Here is a 17,282-nt window from a genome sequence, read left to right on the forward strand (position 1 = left end):
AGCCTTTTAAAAGCTGCTAAAGAACTTTGAATAGCGTCTCATGACTGTTAATGTTATTTCCAGGGTATTTCCACAATGACTGTAAAAGAACACTATGCTGCATTGAAGCTGAGCTATTGAGTGTACCTGCTACTGTGATTAACATTTCAAAAACACCCACAGTTGAACAATCAACTCTAATTAATCAAACCGTAATTACATTCTAACAAGGGTTGTTTTCTTCTAGAATTATCAACCATTCAACCGGGAGTAAAAATAATTACTGGGTGGCTCGTAAGACACTGTAGTTGTGTCGTTAAAACGGTAATGTACTTTACAGTGGATGTATGAAGAGCTATAAATGTTAATATGCGGTGTAACCTACAGTAAAATTGAGACTGAAACGGAGCCAAGTTACACCGGCGTCAGTGTTTCTTTCTTGTAACCCCCGCAGTACTTACGGTTGAGCAGGCTATCCTGCCGTCCTTTGGTCTTGTCCTTCTTTTTCGTCACGTCCCAGCCATCAAAAAAACTCTGCAAAGTAAAGTTAGAGACCACACGTTAAGTTTGATAAAAAAATAAATTAAAAAAAACACATTACAAAAACAGGGGGCGCTGCGTCTTTGATGCATCTTGAAGCTCACAATAGAAACGACTTTGCTAATGCACTCCAAAGTGTTACCCCTTAGGTTGTCTGAGTAACTTCACTATTATAGCCATCTTGCCAAGTCATCAACAGACATCTGCCACAACATAGCAGAGGGAGAGACGGAGGCTGAGAGATGACACGCAGCAACTGAGAGATGGCTGCGGCCTTGAGAAGGAAGGAGGCGGCCCCGCTGCAGTCATTCTCATTCTACACACAGTGTGAGGCTCGCTGCTTGAAGACCAAGCCGTTGCTCTGTAATACCTTCGTGTTAAACAGCTAAATGTGTGACAGCTGTTTATGACACACACACGTCTACTAAATCTGCCGGTGCGACGAGATGAGTCATTGAAGCTAAATCAATACCAGAAAAAAAAAAAGGAAATACAAGCGAGAATTGGCCTGGCTTGAGTTGTGTCATATTCTGCTGCATTTTTTAAGTCACCGCCTGATCTCCCTGCTGCATCGGTAGGCATATCAAGGCTCTCGTACTGAGACACGCCGTCTCTCTCATCTGCAGCCGAGCAATCCCCCCCCCCGGGTGAGGGACGACCATATTGGGACCACCTGAGACCCCGGCAGAGACGCACAAAGCAAGCTGATGAGGGGATTGCATCTGTCACTGGATCCTGTACAGGTAATGTCTGATCTAATCCTGCTTAAGAAACCTGCCTCTGTCCAGCACCCTGCGTCTTTGGAGGCTAAACAACATTCTGCTTCACTTTATTCATATCTTCTCCATTATCAGTTAAATTCAACATGTTCAACTCTTATATCCTAAACATTTGAATACAAATTCCAAAAGTATTACTCTGTAACATTAATTATTCATGATTATTACACGGCTTTTGTTGAATACTCGATTCTGATTGGTCAATTACGGCGTCTGCTATGTATAACAGACCATTGCTGTGTTATGATGTTGGACAATGGAGGACCATTTTTGTGTCAAATTAATGATTTCTTAAGTAAGTAGCCGTTTAATGAGCGGGTATATTGTGCCAAATACCCAAGATGTTGACCGACAAAATGCAAGAATCTCCCTGTCAGGGTTTATTTTACGACAAATACCAGCTTGCTGTAAATTATCCCTTACATAAAAAGGTATTAACAGTCAAAAGCAAGACCGTTTGGGTTGGCAACATTCTCAAAAAACACCACAAACGTCATCTCTTTTTTACTGAAATGATGAAATATTGCCAAATCCTTATTGGTGCACGGAAGTCTGCAAAATCGCCTTTTTCCGAACCAAGCCCCGCCCACTTAAAACCAGTGAGAAAATACAGAAACCTTCAATGTGAAATAATCAAAAACTGTCCCAACTTTGGTAGAGAATTGCATGTTCATGTCGGACCCCATTAGTTATAGTACAAAACTGACTGAGATAACACACATGATGCGATAAACAGGGGCCTTTTATTGGTTTGTTTACTTGTCCATCATGTTTAAATTCTCACATATGACCACTAATCTGCTTTTGACCACAGACTGTAGTGGATGTTATTGTATGTTATGTCGAGTGACGCTATGCCACCGAGTCACAACGTTACGTCCGTAGCTTGCGTTACGTTGCAAGCGTACTTATTTTAAAGGGACTGTTTGTAACTTCTTACACGTATAAATCATTGCGGGTCGGTGTCCCATGCGCGCTCACGTGTGGCTATGCTGTTCAGACTCTGACTCCAACACAAACTACAATGAAGCACCAAAACCGCAAAGTTGTATCTAGTGAAGCCCGTCTGTTAAACAGTGTTGGACGTGGTCGGTGGACGCGGGGGAGACCGTAGCTTTGGTCTTCAGGACCGGAGTCTCCGCTGTCCTCTGCTCCTCTGCCTGATTGCCTTCACTCACACACCGTGCTCGTTCTCGCTCTCTTGCTCTACTCTCACGTGCATGCGCGCAACACTCCACACTGCAGAAGAGTTAGTTTAGCTGTGAGAATATCTAGTGAATGTTTGTGCAGAAATAAATGTTGCAGCTCCTCCAGACCAACAGAGGTTTCCCGTGTCTTGTGAAGTGACGGGGCTCCGCAGAGAGAAACGTTATCATCTCTGACCAAAACTTCGGTGTCTCCCCTGTTCCCTCCGGCCGCGGTCGGGAGGCTGAGGCAGGAAAAGCACCAGGATCAGCATTGATCTTCGTCTGGGCAGCTATAACATTACTGCCAAGCAGCTGAACTATAGAGTGATATTGTGGTTTTAGCTGACGTGTGTAGCCTCACTGTTTTGAGCGATGCTCGTTCATGTCTATTTAGAGCGAGCACAAGCGCAAGCTCAATCAACAGGACGCTGACTTTCGTTGACTTAACGGCCACAGGTGTCGATGTTAACAAGCAATTTCTGATTCTTACAAACAGTCCCTTTAAGACAAACCATGTTGTTTTTCCACCACTGTTTCACACGTGTTACAACGTTAACTGCTACCGCCTCACAAAATTAACCACGCGCCAACCTTCTGCGTCAAGATACTACGCAAAAATGCCGGGGGGCTTCTGCCAAAGTGGCAAAATATGACGAGTAGAGATGAGATCTTAATGATTAATCTTAATTGTACTTTTTAGCTACTTGGGGGCAGCAGGACAAGCTAAAAACATATAAATTAAGTTGTTATGGCTAATGCAGCTTTAATGACCTTAACAAAATGTTGAAAATCAAATGTTAAATCGATATTGCTGCTGGGCTCTACATCATATCGGTGTGTTGCAGTGTTGAGGGGGAGCTACAGTTCCAGGTGAAACAAAATGACACTTTCACCCAGAGGAGGGCTGCAATCAGTCATGGAGGATGAGATGCTTTCTGTCAATGTGTTTATTCACTGGCTCTGGTTCCAGATGTTGGCTTCCACGCACAACAGATACAGACCCCTTAACAACACAGAGGACCTGACTCATTCACAACCCACCCACAACGCCTTGCAACGTGTCTGATCAATGGCAGCAGCCACGACCCTGTGGGAAATAAGGGTTATGAAGTCTGACAGCAGTCTGCACGCTGATCCCCTTCATCTCCTTTATTTCTCCAGGCGATGGGGAGCCAGACTGAGGAGTGAAAAAGCGACCCATATATTGATTTTGGTGGGGGGGGGGGGGGGGGGGGGGGGGGGATTTTGTTGTCCCCTTAGGGATCTTAATGAATCGAAAAAGTGCATCTGGCTTCCTCCAGGCAGATGTGCAAAAAAAAAACTACTCATCACCACGGGTTGATGTGGAGGACATCATATTAAAGAAAAAAGAAAAGCTGAAAGGAGTAACTTAGAAAAGCATAATTAGCCCACGCAACAACAGGATGTTCAGTATATCTGCATTCTTTCTGTTATGCAGATGAAGTGAAACAACATTTTACTGTTTGCTCATGAATATTAAACGCTCCATTTAAGCCTTTTTTAAAGTAGACAGTATTTGTTTGCAGTAACACAGAGACAGGCTCTCCACTCTAACGGCAAGGAAAACAATATCAGGAATTTTTAAATGTTGTTGTATTCACTCCTTTTTGTGTCTGAGCTGGACTAAGGGTGGTCTAGGTGTTAAAGAAATTAAAACCCCTTATAACTAGATCACACTACACGACTTCAGCCCTGATTTTCCGCTGCCCGACTGTTGTTGGTGCTTCCAGACAAAAAACCCAGATCAGAGGCAAATCTGCGCCGGCTCGCCGCTTGCACATCAGTGTTCGATCGTCATGTGTGAGCTGCTCAAAGACGCGAGCCGATGCCCCGCAGACACAGTCCAGATATCTAGCATGCTAAACATCTGAACCTGTCAGGGACTCCTGCCACGAGCTCCAGCCAATGAGAGCACAAGTTTGAGGGTAGGGATGCACCGATACCGATACCAGTATCGGGTATCGGGTCCGATACCGTGCTCATGTACTCGTACTCGCAAAACGGCTCCAATACAACGGCACCGATACCACTTTACGGCAGCGCGACGTTAACCTCTCGTCACCATCTTTCGGGTCCTCATGCTCCACCTCTCCGACGGTGCGGGCGAGACGGGCCGGTGCCGACAATGCCTTTTTCGTGGGCTGCGGCACGACACGGGGCGCACTAAGGACAGTGCCCCAGGTCGACAGTCGCACCGAGAGCACAAGTCACGGTGCGGCGAGGTCCGGGCGGGGAGCGCTGTAAAGCTGCAGCCGAGAGCCACCTTCGCCCCGAGCCTTTCCAAGCTGACCTAGAGCCAGTGCACTGCCTCGTATGCGTGACTCCCCAGCCTGCCGTGTGTCGCTCACACCCTCCAGCTGGCTGTTAACAAGGGTCTTTTGGCACAGAGAAGTACCCGTATCGGTACTCGGTATCGGCGTGTACCGAAATGTAAGTACTTGTACTTGGTCTGAAAAAAAGTGGTACCGGTGCATCCCTAGTTGAGGGTAAACCTGGGGGAGGAGGGGTCGCCTGTAACAATATTTTGTGTTAACGTGCCAACGACAACATCAGCAATGTGTCTCGTATGGTATCACGTCATTTACCGTGTATTATCTCGGTTGTGTTTTTCATGACAAAGCCTCATCGGGGATTCTTTCCGGTGAAAGATCTTGTAGTGTGTGACCCCTTGTTGCCGGTCAGTCATGTAGTTTTTTATTTTAGGTGAATGCAGCAAAACATCATGGTTATGCCATTATCTAATTCAAGTAACTTTACAACACGGTACTGAGTGTGCATGTCAGCATCAACTTTACTTTACGCTATCTGTCTAAGGACACACATCTGTCTCTGTCGCAGGAAAAGTGTGTCCCAGTGGAAATATAAAAACTAATTTTTCCTCTGGTTCTTCCATCATTAGTCTCTCCAACTTCCTAACCCGTTCCACCACATCAACAGATAATAAGGACTTACATGTTACATCTGATCAAGGGAGGTGTTGCATTTTAAGTTATGTCTTAACTCTATGTTGTAATTGTAACGAGGCAGGAAAGGGCCTTCCACAAACTGTTGCCAAGAAGTTGGAAGCATTAAACGCAGGGGGCAGACTGTAAGTGAAATTCAGCCCTGGATTTTGCGATGTAGATTTCTTTTAATGTGAGTACCCCAAGGGTGCAAGTGGCACATTTTTTTGGCAGTAATTTTAACACTAATACAATTTTTTCCAAGGTCGTAGGTTTGCATTTTTTGTGAGGAAAGAATTGTTGTGGATGGTCGGGAAACTATTTACAAGAGGGGAAACTCTGCGAGTGCGAGTGAATGACGCTCCCAGCTGTTGCTCCGTTGGTTTTATCCAGACTGCTGATCGTTCTCTTTATACATCCATGCTGCTGATGACTTCATTTTCCTGCTAAATGTCTGTGTAGGGTTTGACAATTTCCAATAGTAAAAACAGCTGCAGATGGATAGTGGCGGGTTGTTTTGTTTAGTAATAGTGACTTGTGTTTGATTGTGTCAGGGATGGATTAACCCTGAATAAACTCAAATATTTACCAGAGCTGAGACAATCAGATTTCAACAAAAAATGAGGATCAGTCCAAATTGAGAGGGGCCGCTCGTAACCCCCAAAAATACTGGTTCAGTCTGACAGGCAGCGTTCTGCTCTGTGCTGTCTGCGGGGTTGTACATTTAAACGAGTTCAAACTTGATAAAGGTCTTTATAAAAAAAAATTTAAAAGACAGACCGGCGCACAGGGAAAATTCCTGAGCTTCCCGATGGACAGTCTGCCCCTGATTATACATTGTAGCACAATTTCCCTTAATTTGAACTACAGGATGTAGCCCAAACCCTGGAAAACAGACCCAAAGTGCTACTAAAGTGTCTCTTTCTCTCTCCTTCTTACCTCATATTCTTGTTTGAAGCCGTATCCCTCAGCTGTCTTCATCTGGTTGATGTGCTGGAGGAGGTCAGCCACCCTCACAGCCGGGTGGAGCTGACCCGTGTGATACGGCGAGCTCTTCCTCCGACAGTGGCGGTGCGGCGAGCCTCCCAGTAAGCTGCTGGACTCGTTGACGGAGCTACGCTGCTCATCTGGGAACACGAACACACACACGCACAGTTCAAGGCATACCGCCTGACATTATGCACTCCGCGACACACACTCTGTTCCTTTTTTATTAATGTAAACTCGGCTGAAAAGTCTAGGGGGCGGCTCAAGGAAAAAAAAAAAAAAGTCAGCGTTTCTCTGCAGAGACTGTGAGGGGCTGACTGGCACCGCAGAATATTCAAACAGACGAGAGACTTGCAGGAGATTTCTCTGTCGAGAGCACCTTATGGTCTGGCAGAACAGATTGGATACATGCTCGGAAGTAAACATGGCTGAAGGTCAGGAAAGGAGGGAGCTTCATCTCTCTAGACACTTTCTCAAGAGTACCCATATGTTCCTAGCTGTCTTACTTCGAGCGTTGCAGCCGTGGGCATCCATGAAGGAGTGGGCCATCCTCTCATCCTGCTGGAGAGTGCTCTGCTCGGTCATGCTGCAGTCTAAAGAGCTCAGCTTCCGACTCTTCTCCTGCCTGTAGGACATGGCTGCCTTGTTTATGGCCACCTTCTTCCTACTGTAGAGATGCAGAGAGAGGCGAGAGGAAAGAGAGAGAGAGGGGAAAGGGAGTAATAACAGACAGAGGAGAGCAGAGATTGAGAGAAAGACAGGCAAAGAGATAAGGAAGAAAGGAAAGGAGGGTGGGTGAGGAGATGAGAAATTGGACTGGGGGGAAAATATAAGGGCCACGAGATTGAAACTGGACGAGGGGGAAAGTGCGATTTGGTGATAGCAAAAGAGTGTCGGGGGGAAGCGGTGGTGTGGTGGGGCGAAAGGAGGAGGAGGAGGTGGAGGAGGTGGAGGAGGAGGAAGGAAGGAAGGAAGGAGGGGTCTATACTGGAGGATGGGGTGGAGATAGCGATGCTCATTTCCACTCTAGTAATCCTGGGGCTACGAAGGGCAAGCAAGGGGAGGATGGCGTCAGGGTGTCAGGGTGTCAGGGTGGGGGATGGAGAAAGGAGTCACTTACGGGTAGTAAGGGTAAGAATAGAAGTCCCTTCTGATTAGCATGAAGGAGGAGGAAAGGAGAGAGACAGAGAGCGAGGAGAAAAAAAAGAGAGGTGACTATGGTTTATCAAGATGGGCATCAGAAAGACAAATGAAGATGCTCAGTGCGTTGGGATGTTCCTAGCCAAGCAATCATGAAGCAGGATCGAAGCCTAAAGAGTGAACGAACGAAGGGGCCTGCTGCGCACCGAGACTCTGCTCTGACAACTTGTTCTGAGGTTTATATCTGTGTTTATGCTGCTGTATTTAGGAGGCTGTTGTCATTTCTTAACTTTTTTCCTGCAGTAACAGTTTTAAGGACTAATAATGTCTCATGTAGGGATGCACCGATACCCGATACCATTATCGGGTATCGGGTCCGATACTGTACTCATGTACTCGTACTCATACTCCCAAAACGGCTCAGATACAACCGATACCACTTTACTTTCACTCCACATCCCCGACAGTGCGGGCGAGACGGGCTGGTGGTGCGGTCGACCCCGCTGGGCCGGGATCCCACCTCAGCCGGCGCGCGCCGGCCCTCACTTTCATTGCGCCACAGGGTTTTGCTTGCATCTTCTGACTCGCGTGTGCGTCAGACTCCTTGGTCCGTGTTTCAAGACGGGTCGTGTAGGTTGGATTATAATATTTAATTGCAATTAATCGCATGATTGTCCATAGTTAATAGCGTCAGTGTGCTGACTTGACTATGACTTACCGAAGAACTGCATGTGATTATCATAAAGTGGGCATGTCTGTAAAGGGGAGACTCGAGGGTACCCATAGAACCCATTTACATTCACATATCTTGAGGTGAGAGCGTTTTTATTTAGCCTCTTTCGCGACAAGCTCGTATGACATGATGGTGCCAATGGATTCTTTAGGTTTTTATATGATGCCAGTATCATCTCCAGTTTTAAAACCTGCCACAACCTAAAAATCACAAGTTATGTTAATGTGTTAAAGAAGTTAGTGGCGTTAAAACCACTTTGCGATAACGCGTTATTATCACGTTAACTTTGACAGCCCTAAAAGAAAAGAGAAACTTGCGTTTTTTTCAACAGTGTAAAATCGGACTGAGAAAAGTCTTACAGTTTTTCATCTTCTGGTTCCCACACTGTTAAAAAAGCACTACGGGTTTACAAGGCAATCAGTTAGCAGTGTACCTAGGCGCCATTGTGTGTACTAAACCTATTCAAAACCTCTCCAGAATGGCTAAAATGTGTTTCTCAGTATTTCAAGAAAAAGATTAGGGGATCTCTATTTGGAATAGAAAATGGAGGGGTGGATATGTATGTGTCTAAAAAACCTATCCGAAATGTCTGACCTTGCGTGAGCCTGATGAAGCATTGAAGCACTACAAAGTGTGAAGATGGTCCAGAGCTGAGTGTTGATGTGCAGCACGCCCTTATTTTATTTTCCATTCCCTGCATTTGACCAGAACCCGACTAAATTATGTTGCAGGGGGATCTCTAATTTTTACTATTAATTACAGAACCAAAACATATTTTACATATACAGTCTAACTGCATATGAGTGAGAATATCTGGCGGCTAAATATAAACATGTCTGCTCCTGTTTTCCCCCCATGTGGCTGTCTAGTTCCTATTGTGGCTGCCAGATAGACCCGCTGAATCTTATCAGTCACTGCCTTCTTCCAGGCATCCCATTCAATCTCCCTCTATTCTCTGTGAGATAATTCCTCAGGGTGGAGAAGTTCCTCTTTCCAAAAAAAAAAAAAAAAAAAAAACTGAAGCAAAAACAACCTTCCTAACCAATTACTAGCCCATCCACTGGCACCTCACAGCTGCTCGCCTCATGTAATTGAGTGGGCAATGGAATAACATGCGCCTTGATGAAATATTTCACACTCAGATGAGTGTTCCACCATCGCCCGACGAGCGAAGGAAGAATACACTGCAGGTGCGATAGACGACAGAGGTAATTTGCAGGTGGAAAGCAGCCAGCGATTTTCGGTGCGAGCAGGCTGCATTTGAATGTGCTCAGCCAACACGCAGACCTTGAAATTAAAAGATGAGATGAAACAAAAAAAAAAAGCTTGGCTGAGGCAGCGGTGGGAGAGTTTAGGATTAATGCTCTACCATTCCACTAACTCTGGTTGTAATTCACTCTCATTGCCAAATGCTTTCTTCAATAGACCCTAGCTGCCAAGTGGGATAGAGATAAATTTACTCCTCTGGATCGGCTACACACGAACAATAAGACTGAGAATGTCTGACTCTGAAAAAAAGGTCGAAACCCCGTCTCACGTCAACCGGCCATACGCTTTTCACAGCCACTCACCCTTTCTTCACGATGATGACGATGGCCCCGAGAAGCAGGATGAGGACAACCAGACCGCCGGCGCAGGCCCCGAGGATCAGACCCATGTCTTCGGCATGTTGGGATACCTCCAGAGCTCGCTTAGAGTCCTTACAGGCAGCTGCACGGTGTGACAAGAGAGGTGAGGAAGAGGAAGCTACATCTTTGTATGGTTATTCAGGTCTAATTGCAAAATCAAGATGCTACATGTTGTGGTTTGATGTCAATAAATCATTGTCACATTCATATTAGCATAACGAAACAGACAAAACTGTTGCAAAAGAAGGTTAGCAGTCTCTCGATACTGGAGGTCTGCTTTGGTGGGAAATCTGCTGGATTTCTTCACTGATTTCTGGCACAAAACAAGAAAGAGTGTGCTGTTCTTTTACCATAGACAGAGCCTCAACGGCCTCATTTACCCATAGTGGAGGTTTCTATCTAGCTACACATATTGTTTTGGTTTTGTTTGCCCAGATTTTGGGATATCTGTTAATGGGATTTCACAGATACATGGAGGTGAACGCATGGTGGTGTTAACAGCTTTGACACGACAATGATGATTTAAAAAACATTCACCAGTCGAGTGTCTTTCCAATAACAGAGTCCTGTTTAACCTGGATCATTTACAAACCTCACTGAGGAGAGTTTTCATTGGAACTACTTTCCATTGTACTGGGATGGAGACAGGTGTGGGCATGCTGTATTAAACCAAAAACTATAGAAAAAGAATAGGAGTAGAAAGGACATTGAACTGTTTTCTGTGGTCATTTGACTAGCGCAAAAGAAAATGGCGATTGTTGTTAGTGGTTATGGTGACAACACGTCAGTAAAGTGTGGTTGCAGCTCGCTGGTAGCTTGTCCTTCTTCGGAGCGGTGAGGAGTGAGGCGGAGGAACTGTTCGGCTCATTTTCTGTAACCAGTGTAGCATTAAAGCATGGTGGAGTTAGCGAGCTAGCCAACTAGCCAGCTGTCCACTAGTTTGCTAATAACCTCCGCCAAAGCCAAAGGCCTAGGAAGGAGGTTATGTTTTCACCGGCATTGGTTGGTTGGTTTGTTGGTTTGTTGGTTTGTTTGTCGGTTTGTCCGTTTGTAGGATTACTCCAAAAGTCAGAGATGGACTTGAATGACATTTTTTGGAGGGGTGAGGTGTGGCACTATGAACATCCATTCGATTTTGGTGGCGATCCGGCGACGTACATGAAACCTGCCTTGGAGGAGGTCTGCGCTCTCCGAGTGCACTTCTAGTTCCACCATGCTTTAATGCCACACTGGTTACAGAAAATGAGCTGAACAAAGTTGTCACTCATCTGGCGATAGCAACGTGCTTGCCTCCGCTTGAGAAGTGTGTGGATGAAGCATTAAGTTGTTAAATTTTACTTCTTAACGTTACCAAAGTTCTTCAACGTTACTACTTCTACCACTGCTTGTCTTAGTCATCACTGCAAAACCTCACCTCGGGGGCTGCAGTGACCAGGGGGTCAGGCCCTTTAAGCTAGACCGTTTGCCTTCCTCCACAGATTGTACAAAACATATATATGGTGTAGCCTTGAATGACCATTTTCAACTCAACATCTCATCTATACACTGCTACGCATTGCATTGTGGGATTGTTAGCACATAGTAGTTTACATGCCATGGACATTTATTTTGTTCCATAGTGGGAATATTTGAGGGCAATATAGAGGGCATAAATTCACACTCTCTGGACACAGCCGATAAGTTGGGTCTTTGACCTGATGGGAGTTACCTACAGTAATCCGGGGCTGGTTATTATGGTGCACTGACAGGATAAGGATCCTCTACTCTGTGGTGGTAAATCCACCAGGCGGATTCAAAACAAGCCGGGGAGGGACTGAGCTGTGTTAGAGGTCACCACAGATCCAGTAGGAGCTTTCACAGGAGAGACAATAGTCAGCAAGCTGGTGTATTACTTATTTCAAGACAGTATCAGAGAGGGTAAGAACACTATTTCAGTGCACTGATATCAGCAATCGTCCACAAAAGGGGGAGCTAAACATTATTTGGCTCGGGTGAGACGACGCTCTGTTGGTTATCTTACCGAATTGATGCATGCTCCCATTCAGGCAGCTATTTTCCCTCCTACCCATATGTCACAGTCTCAGTGCATTTCTGTCTGCGTTCCCATCTGAGCTCGCCAAGAGCATGAAATCTCCCTCACTATGAATCATCTGGGCTCCCCGTTGTGTTGTATTCAAAGTTGAAAAAACGGCTATTAAGTATGAATGAAATGAAGGAGTATTATTAAACTTCTGGCAGCGTGCTCTTCATAAACGAGCCACCTCGCTAATGAGAAAACAAATAAGGTGGTGGGGGAATAAAACAAAACACAGAAAGATGGAATCGTGTAAGGGGTCTCGGGCATGTCTTGGCGAGTTTGGCAGCACAATTGAATTGGACGACATCTCTGTGTTTTAACAAAGCAATGATGCTTCACGGGGGAGGTTTTACTGTGTCTGTCTGTGGCAGAGAAGAGGGAAGAAAGCTTTTACAGTGAGGCAGAATGCTGAGTTTGTCTTGATAAGCTGTGGATTGGTGGTGACTATAGCTCCTGGCAGACAATGCAGACTGACGGACTTGCCATAATCACACAAATCACGCTGGGTGAGTCATTCTGCTTTTAGAGACATTTTTAGAAATTGGCTATCGCGATAAATTTCATCGCAACCCAAAAATTCCAGCCGTTGTCCTGCAAGGAAATCCACATGGATGACATTACGCAGCACATTTCAAAGGAATGTGCTGCGTAATGTGTTTTATGATGACCCTGATGGAGGACATAAGACGAAATGCGCTGGTATATGACAATAAAGTTGTTCTTACGCTGCAAGTGTTTGCAGGAGTTTTGACCTCTTCAGGACATAACAAAGCAGCCAGGACTTATCTTTAACAGGATCTGTGCAGGAAGTATTAAGTTTCATCAACAGGAGCTCAACTAAAGCTGCAACGATTAATCAAATAATTGATTAGTTAATTGCCAACTATTTTGATAATCGATTAATCAGTTTGACTACATTTTTAAGAAAAAAAAAAGTCTAAATTCTCTGATTCCAGCTTCTTAAATGTGAATATTTTCTGGGTTTTTTTCCTCCTCTATGACAGTAAACTGAATATATTTGAGTTATGGACAAAACAAGACATTTGAGTACGTCATGTTGTGGTTTGGGAAACTGATCAACATTTTTCACCATTTTCTGACATTTTATAGACCAAACAACTAATCGATTAGTTGAGAAAATAAGCAACAGATTAATCGACAATCAAAATAATCGTTAGTCGCAGCCCTAAGATGAGAACAGAGAAAAAAAAAGTAGTGTATAAAATTAGTTTTTCTGTTAAAGCTGAAGTAGGCAAGACTGGAGCAAATATGATTAAAAAAAGTTATTTTTATAAACGGTCGCTATATCGTGACAGTAGTACATGAGACAGGTAACCTGAAAAAAATCATATGCCTCTGTGTCCGGTGCTCCTAGCGGCATCTGAAAGATTTCACAGACCGGAGGAAAACAAGCAGTAAAAGCTGATCTGAGGTCTGATGTCCATCTGCTGTCTCTGAGAGCCGGCTGTCAATCACTCTTGAACTCCGATCAAACGGTCAAACTAGACAGCGCTGATCAAATATGAATCAATATTATGTTACGTTAATGCCTATTTCTCTCCTCAAATGTTTTCAGAATCATCTTGTAGTGCACGGTTTAGCTGTAAAATGAGAAAGTTTGTGACGCGGCAGCCATTGTGAAATCTGGTGAAGGAGAATTCAAGTTCCGGTCACATGACCGGAGCAGAGCCAATAGGAACGCTCTCTCAATGAACTGACCTGTGATTGGTCAAAGTAGAAGGCTAGATTTTCTGAAGCCTGAAAACAGAGCCATGAGGAGGAGCAGAAGTCTAGTTTTCTCTCAGAACACTTGAATTACAATATGCTGAAAGGTTATTATGGCATTTTTCCACAATGATGCCAAAAATATACTGCCTACTGCCACTTTAAGAAGATAAAATCAAAGCAGCAGAATGGTGAATATGGCATAACCGTGCTGTTAGGGCTGTGGAAATGTACATTATGCTAAATTGTAGGGCTGTACAGAATAGTTTGATGCTTCATTCATAATGGTGACACTTTAATTTTAAATCAACATTTTTAAATATTTTTTTTGCACGTCTATTTATTCTGTTTAACCCCAATATTTGTACACAGTTGCAGATAGAGATCAGGTTACACTAATCAGTGTTTTCCCTTTATTCCACTTAATTGTGAACCAGGAAGTATAAATAACAACAAACGCCGTGTAAGGAGGAGGTCGAGGTGGATCAAAAAACATCGGCCAATCGCCCAGGAGACCACTGTTCATGTCCCATGTGAAACCAGAAGTCAGCGATTTATTTGTCACGTAATGTCCGTACTTAAGTAACGCCACTTCTGAGTAATTTTAACCCAAATCACCATCTTTTCTTAAACCTAACCAAGTAGTTTTGTTGCCTTAATCTAACCAAGTTGTTTCCTGTGAAGATGGAAGTTTATTTTGAAAAGACTGTATGCATGTAATTAGTGGAAAATGACACGTGTTGCTGGACATTCGTAGGAAAACACACAAAAAACGAGGTATAACTTTTCGTAATATATCATATGAACCGTTGTATTATGTATGTATGCAATCATTAATATCCTCTGCTTTCGCTTAGCCTCTCCACACACACACAGAGTGGAGCAGAGGAGAGACAGGTGAAGTGAAGGTAATAGATGTTTCAATACTGGTTACAAATTGGCTCGATAATGATTAGTATTATACGGTTAGTAGAATTAGATCCCAGTGGTGGCTACGTAGGATTGTTTCCAGCTCGTGTGATCCAAACATTTCCAATAACTCCAAAGCGTTGTAAAGTCCAAAAGTCAATAATTTATAAAAAAGATAGATGTAATAATTTCCCAAATTCACAACATGTTTTAATCTAACTAAATATTCTGCTTCTATCCACACTTGTTGGCGTTTAGCCTTTCAAAAACAACATATCCACCGGGGTCAAAAAACTGTTTTCTCTCCTGCTCGCCGCACACAAAGAGAGGAATGCACTGATGAGTCATGTTCATTTAAAAAAAGTTGATTTGATAAAATTAATTTTGTTGTTTGATTTTGTTTCGAGGATTGTTTGTTTTTTAGGGTGATGACGTTATAAAATATGACAGTTATCCAAAGATTAAATTCATAAACCTCAAAAGAAGCTTTGAATGCAAAAAAAAAAGACATCTGGTACAGTCCGACTAAATCCGTCACGACGACAGGTAAAAATGGAGGATGTGTTGACTTTGAATTAACAACAAACAGCATCAACAAAAAATTAAAATGGGGGCGGATCGGAAAACAATTTACCAAAATGTGAGTCACATTTTTCTATTTGAAACCCACTCATCTAATATAAGCCCGTTTCAAATAAAGGTCTGGGCCACTTCATTCAACTGTCACACCGATTTTAAGCGACATTTTCAAATGCTGCAAAAGGCTAAATGTGAATTTGATGCCTTTCTACCGGCTGAGCTGACATGAATAAAAGCCTCCTCTTGTGGCGAATCATTCAAGACGATTTGATTTGTAATGCACATGTTCTCACTGTTTTTTTAGTGTCATGCTAATGTTGGCTATATTTCATCTGAGAACAGAAACACAAAGAAAAGTGCCCGGGTGGCGTGGAGAGAAAAAAAAAAACGCACTCGCCCACCACTGCGGTGGATTGGGCCAGGTGCTCCCGGTGAACACAGCTGGCAGCATCTGTGTGTGGGAAGCTGGTGAGAGGAAATGAAAAGCAGCCAGGAACGGTCTTAACGGGACTTCTGTGGCACCTCTGGAGTAACATCAGCATGTCCTCTGGGCCTGCCTTGCCACAGCCGTATATGCACAACTACAGCAAAAAAAATGGCTCCTATAAATACACCTGCAACCCATCTCCTCCACTTAGGTGACACGCCGGCAGACAATAGTACAGGATTCTTTGATGTCATCGCATTTCAGATAAGAAAGAGTTCAGGGAGAGGAATCCAATTTAACTGCCACCTTTCTCAAGAGCACTACAAACTTCAGATGTAATTCAGCAAGGAGGAAGGGGGGGAACAACTTCATTTCACCCTCTGTCTCTCTCCCTCTCCCCTATTGTTTGAACTGAGAGCCTTCTATCTGTGTCTGTCTCTCAAGCAAACACTCCTGGTCGCTTCCTCTCGCAGGGAGAAAAGAAAAAGGATACGTTGCTGCATTCTGGATTTCAAAGCCATTCGAGCCCAAGAGGGGTTTGCCAAAATGTCAGTGTCAGTGATTCAAGAGGAACAGAGAGGGAACACGGATGCATGTTTGCTTTCACCTTTTCCTCCTGTGTCTCTGGTGAGGGGAGATTGGCACTGGGGCTTCCTCCCTGCAGCACCCAGAACAACACTAAGTCCGTCTCAAATCCCCTAAGCAGCAGCCTGAGCCAGGATAACTGTCGGAGACTCTGACATGCACCCTGTACCACGTAGTGGAAACCACTGGAACCGCACAAATATCCTACAGTGGTTATGATCACCTAGAGAAGTAGTTCCCAACCTATTTTCCTTGAAGCCCCCCCCCACTTGTATCTAAGAAAAGCTGAGCATCCCCGACATCATCAAAAAAAAACAATTACAGATCCTCGAACAAAATCTTCAATCTGATTAAAGTGATTCAGTAATTTAAATTAGTAGGGCTGTCAAAGTTAACGTGATAACGCAAATTTGTTTTAACACCACTAATTTCTTCAACGCATTAACCCATCTTGCGATTTCTATAACCATGTTACACTAGCTTATTGAGAAGGAGGTTAAATAACACTCCAAAGTTATGCTACATTTTGGTGTGGAAAAACTGGCATGACCATTTTCCAAGGGGTCCCTTGACCTTTGACCTCCAGATATGTGAATGAAAATGGGTTCTATGGGTACCCACAAGTCTCCCCTTTACAGACATGCCCACTTTATGATAATCACATGCAGTTTGGGGGCAAGTCATAGTCAAGTCAGCACACTGACAGCTGTTGTTGCCTGTTGGGCAGATTGCCATGTTATGATTTCATCATATTTTTGATGCTAAATGCAGTACCTGTGAGGGTTTCTGGACAATATTTGTCATTGTTTTGTGTTGTTTATTGATTTCCAGTAATAAATATATATTTGCATTAAGCTGCATATTTGCCCACTCCCATGTTGGTAACAGTATTAAAAACTTGACAAATCTCCCTTTAAGGTACATTTTGAACATATATAAAAAGTGTGATTAATTTGCGGTTAATCGTGATTAAATATTTTAATCAATTGACAGCCCTATAAATTAGTTAGTCTTTTTTTTATTAAATCAACTTTATTTAAGAAA

At 43.8% G+C, this 17,282-nt stretch overlaps 1 protein-coding gene across 6 annotated transcripts in view; it reads right to left on the bottom strand.

The window, feature by feature from the left end:
- The window catches only part of ptprua (protein tyrosine phosphatase receptor type Ua), a 264,979-nt gene that overhangs the window by 40,961 nt on the left and 206,736 nt on the right, over positions 1–17,282 (bottom strand). For 3 of the 6 annotated variants that reach the window (XM_074614139.1, XM_074614142.1, XM_074614140.1), the window contains exons 14-18: positions 9,880–10,018; positions 7,556–7,585; positions 6,942–7,102; positions 6,388–6,575; positions 441–513 (exon numbers count right to left, since the gene is read on the bottom strand). In XM_074614139.1, the coding sequence (XP_074470240.1) occupies positions 441–513; positions 6,388–6,575; positions 6,942–7,102; positions 7,556–7,585; positions 9,880–10,018 (591 nt within the window). The remainder of the gene's footprint in view (positions 1–440; positions 514–6,387; positions 6,576–6,941; positions 7,103–7,555; positions 7,586–9,879; positions 10,019–17,282) is intronic. The other 3 variants (XM_074614143.1, XM_074614141.1, XM_074614144.1) reach the window with 2 other exon arrangements.

The sequence above is a fragment of the Sebastes fasciatus genome, chromosome 17, assembly GCF_043250625.1.
Source record: "Sebastes fasciatus isolate fSebFas1 chromosome 17, fSebFas1.pri, whole genome shotgun sequence".
Classification (NCBI taxonomy): domain Eukaryota; kingdom Metazoa; phylum Chordata; class Actinopteri; order Perciformes; family Sebastidae; genus Sebastes; species Sebastes fasciatus.